We start from the raw sequence: 21,353 nt of genomic DNA, 5'->3' as shown, positions 1-21,353 counted from the left end.
TATTGAAAGATGTTTAGGTGATGAGCAATTCTCACTAGAGTAAAAAGTGTGCCTACTTACCCCGTTCTCCCCTAATATAGAATGTAAGAACTATTTTTTTTAAACATATAGAAACATTATAATTATAATTTAAAATCAGTCTGGTGCCTGATGGGCAACCATCGAAAACCATGCATATAAGAAAACAGATGTTGAATAGGCCTAGCTGTCTACAGTGGTGCCAACTATCTGGAAGGTTAAAATGGACCTATTATACTTTTCGACTTTTATGACCTATAAACGTTGTTACAATGATTTATAGTCATGTTTAACCATACTAGCTTATCAAATAATTACGTACATGCATTTAGACGTTTTCCCAGCTGACCGTCTGGGGTAGCTGTGCAGAGCGCTAAACACTAGGGCAGCCGGTCGAGAAATCACGTGTTCAAACCGGTCAAAATTTCCGGGTACCGTGTCACGTACCCGGATGTTTCCATGTATGGTAATGCTGCTCAGGCCAGCTCCGGCCGCCATGCCCCCACCTTCCTGTGCAAATCTCCCTCCGAAAATGTTCCGGAAGGAAGGTAACCAATCACAACGGAGTGGGATTTGCAGGAGGGGGGGGGGGGGGGGGAGAGAGGCGGAGAAGCAGAAAGCAGTGTGTCGAGAGCTACTGCTGTGTGCGCTAGGGTAAGAGGAAGAGTGTCCCGAAAATCTACATGGTTTTTTGTGATGTGATTCTTGTCAGGTTGCTCTATAGCAGTTTTTAACAAGAAATTAAGACCAGAAAAGTAGTATGATAGGAGAACTTTAAGTTAAAGAATCTAAGTTTTAATTTAAGCAATTCAATAATTCATGTCATGAAAATGTACAGTGAAACATTTCTAAATTACAATTTTTATTCTTTTAAATCCTGAAAAGCTGTTTTTAATTGTGTTAATATTATTGTTTTAATTCCCTCATCACACTATGTAAAATAAATAAAAGGGCAGAGTTTTATTTTGAAATGTAAATGTTAGACACTTCCGTTCTTCTTCCACGTTTCGGCCGGCCGTCATGGCGTCACATCCTGCCACTTCACCGCCAATTTACAGGTTTTCTGTGTTGAAAACATCATTTTATTTTCAGGTCTACTCCACCAAGAGGGAGACATGATCTACCTTTGGCCCGTTAATTCCGGCAGGGATTAATATATGTGGCTACGTTAGCACGACGGACGGTTGACAGTTACTGTAAAGTGCAGTGACAGTTTCATCAGCAACTCTGTCAGTTTAGGGGAGGAGTCGTGCACATGCAGAGCACACCTCTGTCTAAACACTTGTGTGATGAATTAAGGAATAGCGGGTCAAAGAAGATGGGCAAGACTCAATAGAAGACGTAACACGGGGCAGTTACAAACAAGGGACAAGCTTAACTGGGACTTCAGGAGGTTGAGTAAGAACACACGCTCTTAAGCATACTTTTCCATTCAGAAAAGTAGTATAATCATATTTTCACTATATTTCGATACCAAGAATACGTTTTTTAAGTCGCAAATTTAAGTTTCATACTTATGTCTACATTTCTCAAACAAATACCACAGTGTAATGTATTTGATTCTGATGTATAATATGTGTTTTCCCTTATATTTTCTGAACGTCTCTATGTGATAGTAAGAAGCATTTAACTGACCATGCTGTTGCAAAGGCTGACCCTGTGTTCAAGGACCCCACTGGATCTACAGAGACACTTTGGCCTGTTGCTCACCAGACCACTGACACAAGGCAAGAGAACACTGCACATTGTGATACCAGTATGGACCCCATGTAAACACTTGAAAGAATATAAAGTCTACGGCACTCTGTTCCCAGTCATCCAGGAGCCTGGATTAAAGAAAATTAAACCACACATACCCTTACCCCATGTCTTAATATATTTAATACTCTTAAGGCTCTGTTGATGCAATGATGAGTTGATTAAATCTTGATGAGTCAATCAAACTAGAGACACTTATGCCTGTTGCTCACCAGACAACTGACACAAGGCAAGAAAACAATGCACTGCCACATTGTGATGCCAAATCTTGATGAGTCAATCAAGCTATTTTGATAGGCGATTAATCATTTGTCAAACAGTGTAAAAGCCAATAATTTGTTCCCAGAAGTGTTGCTCTTGTAGACTGCATAAGGTGGCACCTCAGTTTTGAAGACTCACTGCCTTTCTTTATGTCATCATGTGACAGAATTGTTCGGGGTGCTTTGGAGTGTTGTTTGACCAAACCAAATTGTAAGACATCACCTTGGGCATTAGCGAGTTACAGTCCGAAAACAGTTTTGAGAATTCATTTAGATATTTAACCAGATAAAAATGCCAAACATTTTATTTCACTGTAAAAAAGTCTTTTTTTCAATACTTTTGCTCAGAAAAAACACCAGGTTCGGGGAATAGGCTTTATAAAAACATGTTCATTTTAATTTAGCTTTATTTGTCCGAGAAGTGGATAAACTGCTGTTGAAACATGCTGTGCTAGCTTTCACTTTTCTGACCTAATCAAGCCTGTAGATATCATGGGCCTCTCTCTGTCTGTCTCTGTCTCTCTGTCCCTGCCCGTCTCTCTCATGCGCCTCATTGCTCCAGAGAGATGTGTAATGTCAGCACAGGCTTTTTCTGCTGGCCCCTGCTGATGTGGCAGTTTGAAGGCTGTGATTATCTGTTTCCCCAGGTCACAGATGGATGTAGGGGAGGAGGCTTTACTGTCCGTCATGTCATCAATTACAAAAAAAAAACGAAAACCCAGTAAAACATGCTTGTTTGCACAGTTGTGTAATGCACTGCTGTGTTTTGTGCAAAAATGCCTAAACCAATACATTGAAACACCAGCAAGTGTGTTCATTGTTGAAGGCGCTGCCTTAACCTTTATTCTTCTGATATTGCTTTAAAATCAGTTTTATATATGTTGCCCAATATCACAAATGCCTTTTCTGATTGTATTGTTATAGTAGGCTACATTTGTATTCAAAATGGATCAGGACTTATTATGCACTACGGATTAGATGGAAGCTAAGATGCATATTCATTCATGTTAAGGTTTGACAGAAGCCTCGGTGAGAAGTGTTTATTTACGGCAACAAATAATCCCCTATGGATTTCATCTCAAGGATTTTTCTTTTAAGGCGTCATCCCTTAGTTGCTCAAAGTTCTTCCTCTTTGTGTTTTGAGTGACACAGAAATAAGCAATAAAACACTTCCTCTCTCACCAGCAATGTCAAAATAACATCTTCTCCCTTGATACAGGTTCCCAGTGGAGGAACCATGGCAGCTCCTTTGCTCACCGCGGTGAACTGCGTCATGCCAAGAGGATCGTGGTCAAGCTCGGCAGTGCTGTGGTCACCCGGGGTGATGAATGTGGCCTCGCTTTGGGCAGGCTAGCTTCAGTTGTGGAGCAGGTGAGAGGCATATTCAGTGTCCCTTTCCCCACCAAAACATGATGTTTAACATGAGTTTAATAGGGATTATTTATTTTGTAAAAAGTAACTTTAATGAAAACCATTTGCATTGTGTTTCATTTAATATGTAACCTTGTTACCAAGTAAGAACTGCTGAATCCTGAGTGAGTCTAAACAAACAAACCAAAAAACCCTGTTTGCCCAGCTGTGTTGTAGGAGTCCTAATTGTGTGTATCAATGTCCAGGTGGCCATGCTGCAGAATCAAGGCAGAGAGATGATGATCGTCACCAGCGGAGCAGTGGCCTTTGGCAAACAGAGATTAAGACATGAGATCCTGCTGTCCCAGAGTGTCCGTCAGGCGCTGCACTCAGGGCATAATCAGCTCAAAGACATGGTAAGGAAAGGTGCTGTGTGTTAATGCCTAAGGAAATATAATTCAACCCACTGTTCTATGTGGGTTTAAGACCTTTAACTATGGATTTTGATTGATTTTGATTTTGAATATTTTATTATTAGCATGCCCAGCCCACAAGGGCTTACAAGACACCATTATAAAACACAGACAGACCAAAAACCAAAAACAGATGCTAAACAATACTACCATTAACGATATAAACCATCCTGACGTTTCATCCAGGCTTTAGATACAAAAGAGGCCAATTTATAAACATTAAGTAGGAAGTAGAGGTGACCTGAAAGGTTGGACACTTTTTCAACAACATAGTAAATCACTATCACGAAAAGCAACATTTAATGCCTTTTTTCTTGAATATACAGTGCATAAAAACTGTCTAATACAGTGCTTCTCAAATGGTGGGGCGTGCCCCCCTGGGGGGGCGCGGGCTGCCTTGATTTCCAACTGACAAAAAAAAAATGTATTTAAGTGCTAGCAAGCGCGATGTGTGCTTGTGTATGGTCATATCCACGCAAAAGGCTGCAATTTGCAGTAAATAAATGTCCACATGTGTCTCCAAGTGTCTCTTTAGGCTATTTAAAAAGAAATCAAGTAGACTAATAATAACATTAATTAATTATTAGTTATCGCATCACAGAATGCCTATTGGCCTATAATAATAAAAAAACACCACCTTAACTATGTTTACAGTTGTATGAAATGCAAACCTCAGTGAATCATTTGCTCTTGTTTCTCTGTCCTGAGATTCACACAGACTGAGCAGTCTTGCTTAAATGTTACACATTGAGCTAATAAACTGAACTTTGAATTTTTTTGCTGCAGAAGTTATCTCAGATAATTTTTGTTATCTAATTTGATAATAAGGTGATTGTATGCAGAATGGTTGTGCCAGAAACTCATACAGTGGTTTTGTACAGATAAATAAATAATTAACTATTTGCAGGTTCTCAATAGTATTTCAATGTAGGGGGGGGGGGGGGGGGGGGCGCGAAAACATTTCTGTCCCCTAGGACAAAAGACAGAAAATAATTGAGAACCACTGGTCTAATATAATGCAGAACAATGCAATAGCCTGCAATATATGACACCTGTTACAAATTTTGTATTCATCCAAGTCTGTGGAAGGTAGTTTATGTTATGGTGCCGTTGTATAAAAAAATTCTTAGGCTACTAAATCAATCTAACATATGTTTCCCAACAAATTTGCTTAGATATTGATACCATTAGCAGGCCCACCAGCTTTTCGATTCTAACAGCTGTTGGCCACTGTATTATAGACTCTCTGTTATATAAAGTATTTTCTGTGTATAAATGAGGCCTCCACAGTAAGCTTATGTGAATGCAATTTTTTTTTACTTACAATGTACAGATAACCCTACCGGAAATCTGCACTGGTGTGGTATGGTTAGATTGAAGTGTTTCAGCAGCCTGGAGAGCTGGACAAATAGTGTATTTACCCAGAGAACTAAAGCTCTGTCCCATTTGAGGGGCCGCAGCCTACGAAGGCTGCATTTGAAGACCAATTGCGAAATAGCGGCGCAAAGGCTTGTCCCATTTGGAAGGCTCCTTCATATGCGGCCGAGAAATGCAGCCTTCGTTTCACGGTTTTGAAGGGTCCAACAGATGTATCCTTCGCGGCCGAACATATCCCAAGATTCATTGCGTTTTTTTAGGGCTGTCAAAATGATCGCGTTAACGCAGGGTGATTAATTTCTGGAATTATCGGCGTTAATTTTTTTTAACGCATTTATCGCATGTGCAGAATGATCCGCCCCGTACATCCCACCGGCTCTGTCCTACAGTCACTCTACCGTTGTGGCTGACCCAGGATCAGTAGCTCATGCCGTGTTTTAAGGTTTTAAACTGCTAACGGTCACGTCTGTGTCGGGGGCATAGATAGTATATAAAATCAACTGCCGTGGGTGACAGTTGATGTCGGGAGCAACAGGAGGAGAAACATTGTCCGCTCTGTTCAGAGCCCGCGAGGACACAAACGTCTGCAGTTTTCAGAGGTGTGTGTGATCAGACATCAACATAACGTCGGCTTCCTGGCACACATGAACAGTCCCCTAGGAAGCGGTTGCGCGTACACACACACACACACACACACACCGCGGACTGTAATCAAGTTGTATTCAAGAATGCACAACCTATAGATTCACCAAATAAATGCCATTATATAGCCTATCCTTTATTTGCCCAAAGACATTAATAAACATACTAATTTTAAATGTACATATCCACCTTCTGTCATTTATCTTATCCGTTAATACAACAATATACAGAGAAAATTCGAATTTTTCGGGCATATTTCGAATGGTAAAATGAATCGTGATTAATCCACAGAATCCTGTGATTAATCTGATTAAAAACTTTAATCGTTTGACAGCCCTAGATTTTTTCAGAGATGGCATAAAATAAAATAAAAAATTACAAAACAGCAACGTGTTGCTCCATCTTCTTAACTTTTATCTTCCTTTCTTTTTTTCTTGTCTTTTCTTTTATTTCTTCTTGTACTTTTTTTTCTTTTCGTCTGGTAGGCAACTTCTTTTTCTTTTTTCCTCCGTTGACAAGGCTGTCTCTGTTGGGAGCAATCAGGGTTGCTAGGCAGCACAGGAGCGGCGAGTCGTCACGCAAGGTATCGGCTTGTTACGCAAACTGGAAATGCTCGTAAACGGAGACCTGTGGAGACCGTCTCATTTAACAACGCTCGTTCGGCCTTCGGTTCGGCCTTCACGGGCTATGGCCTTCATAGACCGCGTAGACCGCGTCCTAAGAAGGATGCGGCCCCTCAATTGAGACACAGCCTATGTCTAACTTAATTTGTGTTGCAGTCAATGCCAGTGCTGGAGGCCCGAGCCTGTGCTGCGGCTGGACAGAGTGGCCTGATGGCTCTGTATGAGGCCATGTTCACCCAATACAGCACTTGCACTGCACAGGTACTAAAGAAAATATCCCTCTAAAAAAACTCGAGACTCTTACGTCTGATGTAGTGCAATGTATTTTCTTAACCTTCTGCTCTCTCCATCCTGCTGTGTTGTCAGGTCCTGGTGACAAATCTTGATTTCCATGATGATGAAAAGAGGCAGAACCTGAACAGCACACTGCAGGAGCTGCTGCGCATGAACATCGTGCCCATCATTAACACCAACGATGCTGTAATGCCTCCACCAGAGCCCAACAGCGACCTGCAGGGGGTAAATGTGGGTAAAGACAGCATGGGGGCTAACGCTGCTAGTGGTAGTGGTGGCGGTGGCAGCACTACCAGCGGTGGTTCTGAAGGAGTTGGTGGAGACAATGCATTTTATATAGTGCTATTATCCACACACTCTAGAATACCTCTGCTACCCCGCCTCACCTCGGCTCTGCCCTTAACCAATAAGGCATGTGCATGCAGGGAGCGAATGAATGGCAATGCATGCACTCGAGGAGGAGGAGGAGGTGCTGTCCTAATGGGGCTGGGACTAACATCAATGGACGCCTCCCTTACCCACTCTCCTGGAGAAATAACTAACACATCTACTTCTTGGAGATAATCCCTCCTCCATCTTTCTTTCTTCTCTGCTGGCAGCACAGCCAGCTTTTGGATACTAATATTAGTTACACTGCTAAAATAAATGAAAGATATATTTGTTTTTTGACGTTTGGTAAATTGTTGTTTTTTGCTCAAATAATTTATATTCTATACAAATCTTAAAGTGTTTTTAAATAGTTTTGAGCTAAGGCACATTAACTGGTATTAAAAACATGTTTAAAAATGCCACTTTTTTCACTGGGTTCCTAACATTTGCCCTGATGATCATGCAGAGTAAAAGGTCAGTAATAGAATAACATTTGGCACAATACATATGTGTTTAGGTATTCGTTCCATTTAGCCCTCAAGAAAAAAAAGCAGAAATGGGTCAATAGCAGGCTGTTGACTCTGTTCCATCTCCAGGGGCTTACACCAGCAATTTTCCGCTACCTTTTCAGGTGATCAGCATTAAGGACAACGACAGTCTGGCGGCGCGGCTAGCTGTAGAGATGAAGGCTGACCTGCTCATCGCACTGTCTGATGTGGAAGGTATGTGTGTGTGTTGCCACAACAACGGTCTGGGTCAGCTGTCAGGTAACAACACCATCTGTCTGCGCTTTTCACTGGTGGAAGAAAAAATAAACACCCCTCTTAGGGTCAACTGAGAGTCTCAAAAGGGAGACAAACGTAGACCTTCTGCCTTCCTGTTTGAAATGAGTGCTGATGGGGTCACCACAAGGTGTGTGTGCATGCAAGTAAATATGTCAGAGGGTACATTAAGTATTAATAAATGAGTGGCTTTAGTTTGCCGTCTTGAGAGTCATCAATCAATTATATAAAATGTGTTTAGAATAAATTTCTGAATGTATTTGGCTGGTAAATAACTTAGGTACTAGTATAAAGTGACCTATAAATTAAGGTAATGTAAGTGTTAGAGAAGTGTTAGGGTTGTGTGGCATGCATTTAGACCCATGGATGAGCAAATAAGTTGCGTAAGAATTGTTGATTTATTTTTTTAGGACTGTACAACAACCCCCCTGGAACCGATGACGCCAAACTCATTGACACCTTCTACCCTGGAGACCAGCAGTCCATCACCTATGGTACAAAGTCCAGAGTTGGGATTGGAGGCATGGAGGCCAAGGTATGTGGAAAAGTCCTTAATCATAATTTAAAGCCTTATCTTAAAGCCTTATCTTCTTCGTAGACAAACTCACAATCAGTGTGGAAAGTAATTTTCTACATTTACTCAATTAATATACTTAAGAACCATTTAGAGATACTTTGATTTCTCCACTACATTACAGAGAGAAATACTTCTTTTAAATTCCGCTTTTTACGCTTCTATGTTTCACTGACAGCTGTAGTTACTGGTGATTCAGATTTTACATACAAATCGTATGATCAGTTCAAGTTTTGATGATAATACTTACTTTTTATTATTTAAGATTTTGAATGCACTTTTACTTTTAACAAAGTATTTCCTCATTGTTGGACTTCTCCCACTGCCTATAGTTAATACATTGTCAGATTATTTATTTTATTTAGCAACGTTGATAAGGTAAAGACGTAAAGCACAGCCTTTTAAAGTAATCTGTGTTTTTCTGCAGGTCAAGGCTGCCCTCTGGGCACTGCAAGGTGGCACCTCAGTGGTCATTGCAAACGGCACCAACCCCAAAGTAACCGGTCACGTCATCACTGACATTGTGGAGGGCAAGAAGGTGGGAACATTCTTCTCTGAGATCAAACCGGCAGGTGAGTTCATCTGGGCTGTATGTGTTTTCTCATCTCAGATCAATACTATTTCAGCCACATTAAAACAGCAGATTCTCTAGCTAAAATGTCCAGTCTAATACATCAGTCCTGCAATAAATCCTACCTCTAGGAAAGAGATATGCTCAGTTTTTGGTGAAACTGTCATGGAGAGTAGTTGATGATTATTGTAGAGGCTGTGGTTTGTTTTTTGTCGAGTTGTTTTGCATAATACATTATAAGAAGTGTTTCAAATGTTATGCTTTTATCAATGAAGGAAGACAACATATTAAAAAAATCTCTGATTTGAATCAAGTACAGTTCAACAGCACCACATACCACAACCTCCATAACAACCATTTATACCTTTCAATGACTCTTTCAACCAACACTGAACATAATAAGCTTCATAAAGGTGGGCTTTATTGAAGGGCTGTTGTATTAAAACTAAATTAGTTTTAGCAAAGTGTACCCAATAAACTGACAAGTCCCACCTGTCCCTGACCCTTTACCAGGCCCAACTGTGGAGCATCAGACAGAACTGGCACGTACCTCTGGAAGAACCCTGGCATCTCTGCACCCAGACCAGGTTAATACAAACATTTATTTTCTTGTCAACATTATTATTATTATTATTATTATTATTATTATTATTATTATTATTATTATTATTATTATTATTATTATTATTATTATTATTATTATTATTATTATTATTATTATTATTAATAATAATAATGTTATTATTATTCATATTAATAGTAATATTATTATCATTATAAATATACAACTTATACAAATAAATATATAATTTAAAAGATATAGTCATACGCTTCCCTTTTTCACATAAAGAGAAACACTGACCCCTTGTGGTTAAATGTGCTTTCTGCTTATCCTGCCTGTATTTGTGGACTGTGTTGTCAGAGGAGTGAGATCATCTGCCATCTAGCAGAGCTGTTGACTGAAAGGAAGGATGAGATTCTAGCTGCCAACAAGATGGACATGGACTTGGCTGTAAATGCAGGTAACGGAGCGCCACATTGTGTCACTGTATGGCATAAACAGTATATATTTTATTTTATCATTGAACTTACAATTATTTAGTAGTTAAGTAGTCTCTGGTATACAGAAATATAAGCACATGTGTCTACAAACAGATTTTTATCAACAGCTTCTACTCTGGCAGGAAATTTAGAAAATTAATTGTCACTGCTTCCTTTCCATACCAACATAAACGTGTAGTTAATTAATTTTGGATAAATTAAAATGTTAAATAAAACCGTTCAATCCATATCTTTCCACCAGAAGCTCCCTTTAGATTGCCACACTTAATATAGGTATCAGTCTCATCACATATCACCTATTAAAAAAGTCTTACCTCTCTCTCTCTCCCTTCGTTCTACAGGCCACCTGCCAGCAGCCATGTTAAAGCGTCTGAGTTTGTCACCAGCCAAACTGACCAGCTTGGCCCTAGGTCTGCGTCAGATAGCCGTGGCGGCCCAGGACAGTGTTGGACGTGTGCTGCGTCGCACCAGGGTGGCTCACAACCTGGAGCTGGAGCAGATCACTGTGCCCATCGGAGTTCTACTGGTCATCTTTGAGGCCCGACCTGACTGTCTGCCACAGGTATATCCAGGAACAACTGCCATAACAAAAACATAACTGGCAATAGAGATTTGGCAAATGCTAGCAAATACATATATTATTAAGATGTGACATGGAAAACCACTTGTATGCATGTATTGTATAATGAATGTAAGGCAAGGCAAGTTTATTTATATAGCACAATTCAAACACAAGACAATTTAAAGTGCTTTAAAGAAGCATAAAAATACAGATGTAGGAAATACAGTATCTCACAAAAGTGAGTACACCCCTCACATTTCTTCACATTTTTCTTTATATCTTTCCATGGGACAACACTGAATAAATGACACTTTGATACAATGTAAAGTAGTTCAGTGTACAGCTTATATAACAGTGTAAATTTACTGTCCCCTCAAAATAACTCGACACACAGCCATTAATGTCTAAACTGCTGGCAACAAAAGTGAGTACACCCCTTAGAAAAAATTTACAAATTGGGCCCAAAGTGTAAATATTTTGTGTGGCCACCATTATTTTCCAGCACTGCCTTAACCCTCTTGGGCATGTAGTTCACTAGAGCTTCACAGGTTGCAACTGGAACCCTCTTCCACCCATTTATGACAGCATCACAGAGCTGGTGGATATTAAAGACCTTGCGCTCCTCCACCTTCCGTTTGAGGATGCCCCAAAGATGCTCAATAGGGTTTAGGTCTGGAGACATGCTTGGCCAGGCCATAACCTTTACCCTCAGCTTTTTTAGCAAGCCACTGGTCGTCTTGGAGGTGTGTTTGGGGTCGTTATCATGTTGCAATACCACCCTGCGGCCCAGTTTACGAAGGTTGAGTGCACATGGTCAGCGTCATACACAGAGGTTGCCTTTGGAAAATAGACGTATGAGTGCTGCCAGCATTGCTGAAGGGCTTGAAGGGGTGGGGGGTCAACCTGTCAGTGCTCAGACCATACGCCGCACTCTGCATCATACTGGTCTGCATGGCTGTCATCCCAGAAGGAAGCCTATTCTAAAGATGATGCACAAGAAACCCCACAAAAAGTTTGCTGAAGACAAACAGACTACGGACATGGATTACTGCAACCATGTCCTGTGGTCTGATGAGACCAAAATACATTTATTTGGTTCAGATGGTGTTAAGAGTGTGGAGCGGCAACCAGGTGAGGAGTACAAAGACAAGTGTGTCTTGCCTAGAGTCAAGCATGGTGGTTGGAGTGTCATGGTCTGGGGCTGCATGAGTGCTGCCAGCACTGGAGATCTACAGTTCATTGAATTCTAACATGTACTGTGACATACTGAAGCAGAGCATGATCCCCTCCCTTCATAAACTGGGCCGCAGGGCAGTACTGCAACATGATAACGACCCCAAACACCCCTCCGAACGACCACTGGCTTGCTAAAGAAGCTGAGGGTAAAGGTTATGGACTGGTCAAGCATGTCTCCAGTCTTAAACCCTATTGAGCATCTTTGGGGCATCCTAAAATGGGAGATGGAGGAGCGCAAGGACTCTAATATCCACCAGCTCCTTGATGTCGTCATGAATGGGTAGAAGAGGGTTCCAGTTGCAACCTGTGAAGCTCTAGTGAACACCATGCCCAAGAGGGTTAAGGCAGTGCTGGAAAATAATGATGGCAAAACAAAATATTGACACTTTGGGCCCAATTTGGACATTTTTTCTTAGGGGTGTACTCACTTTTGTTGCCAGCAGTTTAGACATTAATGGCTGTGTATCGAGTTATTTTGAGGGGACAGTAAATTTACACTGTTATACAAGCTGTACACTGACTACTTGACATTGTATCAAAGTGTCATTTATTCAGTGTTGTCGCATGGAAAGATATAATGAAATATTTGAAGAAATGTTAGGGGTGTACTCACTTTTGTGAGATACTGTATATATATATATATTATATTAATATGATATTAAAATTACATTTAAAAAATAATAAAACATAAAACAGAGTGAAAACAGGCAGACAAATTGTTAAAAATTAAAATTATTTGCGTTAAGAGACAGTGAACAGGTAACCGGTTAAAAGTGAACAGGTAACCGGTTAAAAGGGAAACAGAAAAGTATATAAATGATCTTAATTCTTCTTAATTTATTTCTATTCTTTCTTGAAATGACTGACAACATCACAAATACTTTTTTCTTCAGGTTTCAGCATTGGCCATAGCCAGTGGCAATGCCCTCCTGCTGAAAGGAGGCAAGGAGGCAGCAAACACCAACCGTGTCCTCCATCAGCTCACACAGGAGGCCCTTTCCATGCACAAGGTCACAGAGGCCGTGCAGCTAGTAAGATCAGTTTCATACCTATTTATTACAAGGCAATCAAAACCTTATGTAACATCTGGATGAAAATGAAAAATACTCCCTAATCATTCAGTGAGAAAACACCCAGAATTTTTTTTTTAACTTGAAAACTTCCCATTGCTGGATTTTAAGAAACCTGTCATCTGTTCCAAGGTGAGCACTCGGGAGGAGGTGGAGGATTTATGCCGACTGGACAAGATGATCGACTTGATAATCCCACGGGGTTCCTCCCAGCTGGTGCGGGACATTCAGCGGGCGGCCAAGGGCATCCCGGTGTTGGGACACAGCGAGGGAATCTGCCACGTCTACGTCGACATAGACGCCAGCATTGACAAAGTCATCAAAATTGGTCAGAATGAAAAATAAAAAATATATCCTTGCTAACTAATGCCGTAGCTAATGTGTACATTTCTACCGTGTTAGTAAATAAAAACTAGACTCATTTATTTCCAGAATTAGGCACACTCTAGTTATGCTAGTCATGCATGTTAGCTATGAATATGTCGGTAATTGACTGATTTTCCTTTTCCAGTGCGAGACTCTAAGTGTGACTACCCAGCTGCATGTAATGCCATGGAGACTGTGCTGATTCACAAAGACATTCTCAGGACCCCACAGTTTGACCAGATCATTGACATGCTGCGCACTGAGAAGGTAACACACCAAATGCATAAACATTAGGCCAAATTCACAATAGTTACTCTACTACTACTTTACAGCGCAAAATAATATTATGGTTTTAAAGACTAGATACTTACAATTCATCCAAGATAGGCTGAATGATTTTTAAAACATACCTATACATTCTTGATTTTAATGTTTTAATGTTTCTATTTGAAGAATTGTTATGGTATTTATCTTTATTTAAAAAATATGTTTTATACATTTGTGGTGTCACAAGGTGAAGATTCATGCAGGCCCTCGGTTCGCCTCCTACCTGACATTCAGCCCGTCAGAGGCAAACTCCCTGCGGACGGAGTACGGCGCCCTTGAGTGCTGCATGGAAGTGGTGGACAGCATGCAGGAGGCTGTGGATCATATTCACAACTATGGCAGCTCCCACACAGATGTTATTGTCACGGAAAATGGTAGGTGGCCCAATGTCCCAGTTCTAATATTTTGTTGCCGTTTCTCTCTCTCTCTCTTTTTTTTTTTTTTTTTTCAAAAACGAACACTGAAAAACTGAAGTTTCAGAAGATTCAGTCCTATTTCATTTCCCCTGTCCATCCCACTTCCTGCCACAGTGTCTAATTTGCAGTTACACGTTGTTGTCAGGATGAGTGCACAGCCTTCCTCTGCGACTCCAACCGAGGGGGCAGAGCCCATTTAAAATATAGAGCAGATGCTAAAACACAGTTCAAAAGACTTGTTCCCATCATAACGTTGGGTAACACCTTTTTCTCTTTGAAGTGAGCCATCACATTGCATCTCTCTAACTCATCGAAACCATTGTGTGCAGTGTGCAGAGTATTTCTGGCGTTGGCCATATTGCATGTGGATGGTGTTGAAGACTTAACACACATTGCCATTTTGGTGATGAGTTCATTTGTCAGGTGATTTTTAGGATATATCCTCATATTTTGTTGGGAATTAACTGCATCCCATTCACCTCTGTTGCTATCCTCTTAAAACATTTTATTCATAACATGGATAGACTGCAACAAAAGGAACCATTGCAGAAAAAATATTTTGTAGATAATAAAAACGCTTGAATAGATTGAGCTACAATTTAAACGTTTATTTAATAAGAGTGTTTTGGTAATGCAAGGGAAAGGGTGATTCTCACATTTCTACATTGAGGATAATTCTCACCTTCGATGGAGGATTTACTGCTGCCATCTGGTGAATACAGAAGGTACTTCGATGATTTAATATGTACTCAGTTGTGTTAGTGTCAGCTTATGTCAAAGTATAGAAAGAGAAACATGGCATTAATGATAGAAAGACAGACATATACAATGTATAAAGATATACACTGAAAGATAGATAGATGGATGGATGGATGGATGGATAGATACCGGTAGGTAGGTAGATAGATAGATAGACAGACAGACAGACAGACAGACAGATAGAAAGACAGATAGATAGATAGACAGACATTTGAACCCATAGACCTCTCCTCGTCATTTTGTCCAAGGATGTTCACAGTTGACATTATTAACTGTAAGCACTGGCTGTGTAGTATAATGACATCAGCATAGGTATTTGTGAGTTATTTGACCCAGTGGCAGCAAAAACAACCCGTGGGTGCTTTAAAAAAATAAATGTTTTTCTTATTCAGTACATTATTGCATTGTCTCATCTCTGTTTTTATCACACAACTACGATACATGTGTTTTTGTTCTCACATAATTCCTGTTGACGCACCAATAAGTTGTTTTTCATTTACAGAGGATACAGCGGAGCAGTTCCTGCAACAGTTGGACAGCGCTTGTGTTTTCTGGAACGCAAGCTCACGTTTCGCTGACGGCTACCGCTTTGGACTGGGTATGTGGTGGTCTTCTGTTGCCGTGTTTTTCGTCAAATCATTTCAAACCAGCCTTTATATTCTTAGTTGTACTTGTATGAATTTCTTATTCGGTCTTAGAGAGCTTTCAAAAGGTGATAATTTTTTTCACTTGCTGTCTTTCGTCCTCTGTCTTTGGCCTTGTCTCTATAGGAGCAGAGGTAGGCATAAGCACAGCTCGTATCCATGCCCGGGGCCCTGTGGGGCTGGAGGGGCTGCTCACCACCAAGTGGGTCCTGAGAGGCGATGGGCACACAGTAGCTGACTTCTCTGAGCACGGCAACATGAAATACCTCCATGAAAACCTGCCTGTCGGGCAGCCTCTCGCTGGACAGAGAGACAGCAACTAGACCATAGACTTTTGCAGACACCCACTTGGCCTTAGCATTGGTTGAAATGTTTTGAAATGCCAACCAGCAGCTCCCCCAAAGAGTCTGGTTGCGGATAGTGGCTGATGTCACTGGTTAAACCTCTGAAGCACACAGCTTGTGAGAAGAGACGCTTAACACACCAATGGTCCATTTTATCAGCACATCTAGATAGTTTTCCCTGTTCAGACTTTACTGTTGTTCTAGGACTAAGAGTTTACAAATGTTTCAAATTCTACCTCTTCTATAATACTTTTATATGAGTTGGCTGTGCAAGAAGGGGGTTCATGAAGAGTATTTCTTAAATGCAAAATTGTTCAGCTATTCAGTCACAATCACTGAATAGCTTATTTTTCTCTCTCCAATGATGCAATCTCAGGACATGATTTTGAAACTGAAACATTTCATTTCATCATACAATGTGAATGAGAAAGAAGACTATGAATGATATTTGTTTTCATCAGAACCACAAGAATTACTATTTTAATGAATTACTTCCAATTGTATTGCGCAAAGCCACCCAAAGGTTAATTAGAATGAAACACAGTATTGTGTTATCTTTGTCTAAAATGTTTTGAATTTTTTTTTAATTTCATATCATAGTCTAATCTATTTTATCTCATATATGAAATATCCCTGCTATAATTGTTGATATTATATAACTGTATGCCCAATTTATTTATTTTTTGCTGATACATTGGCTCATTACACCCATAGGTCATACCAATTGTAGTGTAAGTGCTTCCTTTGTTCCTGTAACATCAGTTTTAATTCCAGGTTGAATTTTGTTCTCCGAATGTACAGGTATTTTGATTAGAAGAAGTGCTAGTGTAAGTCATTTCTTACATGGATTTAATGGACAAGTTGACATTTGATTGACATTTTTTTTTAATCAATTCCTGGTGTGTTACTGATTTTCAGATGTCTTGTATTTGAACCTAATTTCATGATTCCAATGTATAGCATGACAAGTGATTATACAAAGGTATCTAAAGCTTACCACTTTTGTTCTATAGCAATGTAAGTTAAAATACACTCCCAACTTGTATGCATCCATTTTATTTACTGTTTTTTTTTGTATTTATTTGATCATTCTTACAAGTTGTGCTCATTTCTCAACACTTTGCTGCCTTCCTTTTTGTTCCTTGTGATGCCCAAAGCCTCTGTCGGAGCAGGAACAGTAATTGACAAGCTGCCTCCTTTAAGCTGCAGGGGAGAGCGCGACTGCCTTTTAAATTAAGCTCTGTAACATTCCAGCCTCTGAGCTACTATATGATGTATCGCAATACACACTTAAAGATCGGTTTGGGTTGTTTAATAACAGTATTGTAGAATTTAAAAAAATGCTGAAAAGGAATATTTTTTGGTGATATTTTTCTGTGATATTTTTCTTACTTTCTTTGATTTTAGCAGTTGAAATGTTGAGCTTTTTCTTTTCACACATATGCTCATCTCTGTCCTGGCACTAGTCTTTCTACTTTCACAAAATAACGCAAATTAATAGGGGAAAAAAATCCGTTCTGATCTGAAAAACAGATGTCTAAAAAGGGGGCTTTTTAAAGTTGCCCATAGGGGAATTTGCGTTGCTGGAAGTGGGGCAAGGAAGATGGAAGACAATACTATAGAGGTTTAATTATCCAGCCATCAGAAATGAAAAGAGGGACTGGGAGAACTGAGACTAATAATGGAATCACAGGCTTATTTCTGGGTTTCTTTGTTTCTTTCGTTTTCTTTTCTCTTTTCCGAGCATCTAAAGAATTCATTCTCCAAAACGCACTACTTACCCTTCAATCAGCTTCCCTTCACCAAGTCCAAAGGGTTCAGAGATGAAGAGGGAGACAAAACTCGGGTATCGCTCTGTTGTCCTTTTTATGTGCGAAGTGATTGAAAATGTCTTCTAAATGAGTTGAGGTAGAGAAGGAACAATCCAGGGGCCATTGAGTATTGCCTGTTTGATGCTTAGTGTTTTATAGAACATGCATCAAAGTTGTTTGCTACAATGACAGTATCTTTTCACGTGTAAAGTGGGTATACCCAGTTGCTGTAATGATGCCACTTTTCCTCTTCAGTAATAAGAGGGCACTGAGGAGGGTTTTATTGGGCAGCGGGGGACTTCCACTGACTGAAATTCTTCTGTTATTTAAAAAAATAAAAATAATGGATTTTGCATCCAAATGCAACCTGCAACCTTGCATATCAGATTTTCAAAATTCCAAGCTTGTTCAGAAAGTGTCTCATGCTCCATGTTTGAATGGAAGTCAATGGCAGAGACATACTAGTTAAATGAAATGTTCTTCAAGTTAGACAAACAACTATAAAGACTGATAATTCCAGTTGAGGAAAACAGACCATGTCAATTGGAAATATATTTTACATTGCCTTGTTGTTTTTGATCACCTCAGTTCTGTCCTCAGCTGATGCATACCATCTTAATGGTTCCCTCAAATTAACTGAAGTAAGGAAATATTTCAAAGATGTTATGAGTAGAAAATAGAGTAGAACTCTGAAGACTTGGCGACATGACTGTGTATATCTAAACCAGGCTTTTAGTGGAGTTTTCAGGTTATTTGCCTGTCCTGATTTTTATTGAGAAGTTTGAAATGTTTTAGCGATACACTATAAACCCAAATTACAATGGACTTGTTTTTTTGCACTTCTCTATAAGTCCATATAAGTGGCTACATCCTGAATTAATTGGTAAGTTATTATTTAAACCCACTGTCCCTATGTGACCTTAAATTAACTTCCAGTTATGGCCTAGGCTTAGCATCCTGCAAGTTTTCTCTCATCTTTTATCTGACATTGCCCCCAGACCCCATTGGATCAGATCCCATGTTGCACCCTGTTGATGTATTGTCTGCTGGGTGTTGTTGTCCACAGTTATAAAATGTTTGATAAGGGCAAATAACTGGACCTGTACAGCAGAGCTGACAGTCCTTTAATTGGACATTACTCAAGGCCAAAACTCATATTTCTTGTTGTGCTTGATCTTGAGAGACACTCAAATGCACTCCCCGCTGGGCTTCACATTTTTTGGAATCAATAATTAATGGTCAAAGTTATTTATTCATGTGTATCTTTGCCAATTACGAAGCGTCTAATTAACAATTTCAATAATTGATATTTATTTCTGACAGGTTCAGTATCTTGGGCTGATGAAAAATGCATGAGCAGGGATGCGGACTGGGTTTTGTTTTTTGTTCTGAGAGAGCTTGATGCTCGGGGCTAATACCACGCCACTTTGACTCCAACTCTTTGAGTTGGCACTGGCCCTGTGATGTGGATCTAATATGGACATCTTTCATGGACCCAACGTGCTAACTCTGTACCATGTGATCTCATAAAGACTCCTACATGCTCATTCTCAGATGAGGTCTTTAATATCAAACTTCAAAGAATAAGCTTCTGTTTCCTTGATAATTTTTCTTTGTGTATGTGGAATGACAATATTACGACAAACTGAAAAAACTCTTGGTCTTAGTTGGACCTCAGAGGTTACACTTCTACATCTAACTCTGTGGCCTGATAAAACTAAAGTTCAATCACCAAACTAGAAAGAAAAATATTCTTTAGATTTCTGAAAAGCCATATCCCCCTGATCTTTTTATAGTGACAGCTGTAGTAGTCAATAGAAAATGAACAAAGGCTCTCTTTAGTTGACTTTTATCAAGTTTTCATTTATTGTGATTCCAATAGGACAGGAGGTTGGGGACTGACGAGGCAAACCATTTCTTTGCTGTGGGAAAACCAAAGCAAAAAAATATTACTATTTACTGTGAGCATTGCTTGAGCACTGAGTTGGGGAGGAACTTTACCCCAACAGTGCAAAGTAACCCAACAAAACCAGAACCCAACAATAGATGCACTAAAACCCCCCCATCATTAAAAGGAACGATTTCAGGTTTTGGACACCACAGTGTTGGGACCACATTGAAACGGTGCTGGCATTAAGGTAACAAGAGGTATGGGATGCTTAACAGCGGGGCTAATTAAGGGTAAATAAAGCTGGAAATCAGTTGTGCTCAGTGACACGTCTCAGAGAGCCAAAGGTGGGGCTGGTGCTTCCCCACTCGCTGTGCCTCCTGTACTCCCCAGGACGCAGGAAGTACTGTCGTCCCCTGTAGTTGGGGTGTTCATGCAGCATCCAGTAGCCCTCCATGACATTAGCAGAGGAGATGTCACGGGTGTGGAAACGCTCATGCAGATCTGGGCAGTCGTCCAACAGCTCCAGATTCTGGCCCCCAAAGTCGGATCTCTCAAAGATCTTCATCCTGTAGCTCCCATTATACTGTGGAAGAAATGATGAGAGACTGTGATGATACAGGCAGATGATGATGATGATAGGCAGTTTAATATAAATTGATAGATAAACCTTTAATCCTGTACTCAACTTTTCCTGAATACGTTTCTATTCTTGACAGAATGTATTTATTGGGTAAACTGTGAAGAAGTTCATCAAGATGATTTGTTATCAAAAACAAAACATTGTATTGTGTAAAACACTAAACGATATGTAGACAGCCAATGAAACAAAGTACTGTGTTATCTCTGTCTAAAATGTCTTGAATTTATTTAAGATTTTTCATCATCAATCGTACATTAAAAAAAATCCACCTATAATTATACATATTATATAACTGAAGGCTCAATTTATTTCAAGCAGATTGTAATGGCTCATCACCCAAACTTTTTTACTGTACTAAACTTTTCTTACATTTTTATTCTCTTGACACATTTTTGGTTTCTGCAGTTCAAGGTCAAGCCAAAAGAGTCTTAAAATAGCCACCACAAGTACTGGCAATAAGTGGTAAAAACTGTAGGAGTAGGCTTGAGAACTAAAATTACCCTAAACTGACACTTCTACTGAAAACAATATTTATTGGGAACATTGCTGCAAACAGGGTAAAGGCGTCAGTTAAAACTTACAGGTGGCACCATACGGCAGGAGCGGATGTTGTCATTGAAGCCTGCCCAGCGTTGATAGTCTGGGTAGTCACCCTTGTGCAGCATGTACTGGTAGCCGCTATAATTTGGCTTCTCGTAGGCCACCCAACAACCGCTCTCCACTTTTATAGAGTTACAGCGGCTGAAGTGGTTTTGCATCTCAGGAGAGTCAGTGCTGCACTCATAGTGACGACCCTGGAAGTTCCTGTCCTCGTAGAAGATAACCTGCACATAATATAGTGGTGTACATGATCACTAAAACAAGACAAACTAACAAACACCTTACCTAATATGAGTTGTTATCCCCCAGCTGTTCAGATTGTCAATAATCACTTGCTAACTTGGCAAGTTTTCAAGTTAGCTTTATCCAATTCAGTTCTTTGTACAGAATAATTGTATGAGAAGGATTTTCTTTTATGTTTAGCAAAGTTTAATAGAATACAGTATAGCATGTGGTATATTGTATTAAGGGAAAACAATTTTTACAGGAATTAAGATTAAGATTAGCTCAGTAAAGTAACTGCCTTTTGGTGCA

The 21,353-nt window shown here is 39.9% G+C and overlaps 2 protein-coding genes across 2 annotated transcripts in view; one reads left to right on the top strand and one right to left on the bottom strand.

The window, feature by feature from the left end:
* Positions 1-1,654: 1,654 nt before the first annotated feature.
* aldh18a1 (aldehyde dehydrogenase 18 family, member A1) lies at positions 1,655-15,856 on the top strand (the record flags this gene model as incomplete). The annotated part of the gene is made up of 17 exons (XM_080048727.1): positions 1,655-1,745; positions 3,256-3,407; positions 3,653-3,802; positions 6,658-6,762; positions 6,868-7,026; positions 7,796-7,886; positions 8,357-8,481; positions 8,948-9,092; positions 9,605-9,678; positions 10,014-10,113; positions 10,495-10,715; positions 12,845-12,982; positions 13,154-13,349; positions 13,533-13,654; positions 13,902-14,088; positions 15,392-15,487; positions 15,660-15,856. The coding sequence occupies 17 exons, from the start codon at positions 1,655-1,657 to the stop codon at positions 15,854-15,856; spliced, it is 2,349 nt and encodes a 782-aa protein (XP_079904853.1).
* A 4,030-nt stretch (positions 15,857-19,886) lies between these two features.
* Positions 19,887-21,353, bottom strand: part of crygmx (crystallin, gamma MX) — a gene marked incomplete at both ends in the record, with an annotated part of 1,722 nt that continues 255 nt past the window's right edge. The window contains 2 exons of the mRNA XM_080049737.1: positions 19,887-20,162; positions 20,801-21,043. Coding sequence (XP_079905863.1) covers positions 19,887-20,162; positions 20,801-21,043 — 519 coding nt within the window. The remainder of the gene's footprint in view (positions 20,163-20,800; positions 21,044-21,353) is intronic.

This window comes from Ammodytes marinus (genome assembly GCF_949987685.1).
Source record: "Ammodytes marinus genome assembly, chromosome: 20".
In the NCBI taxonomy this organism is placed as follows: domain Eukaryota; kingdom Metazoa; phylum Chordata; class Actinopteri; order Uranoscopiformes; family Ammodytidae; genus Ammodytes; species Ammodytes marinus.
This window is presented reverse-complemented; position numbering and strand designations above follow the sequence as displayed.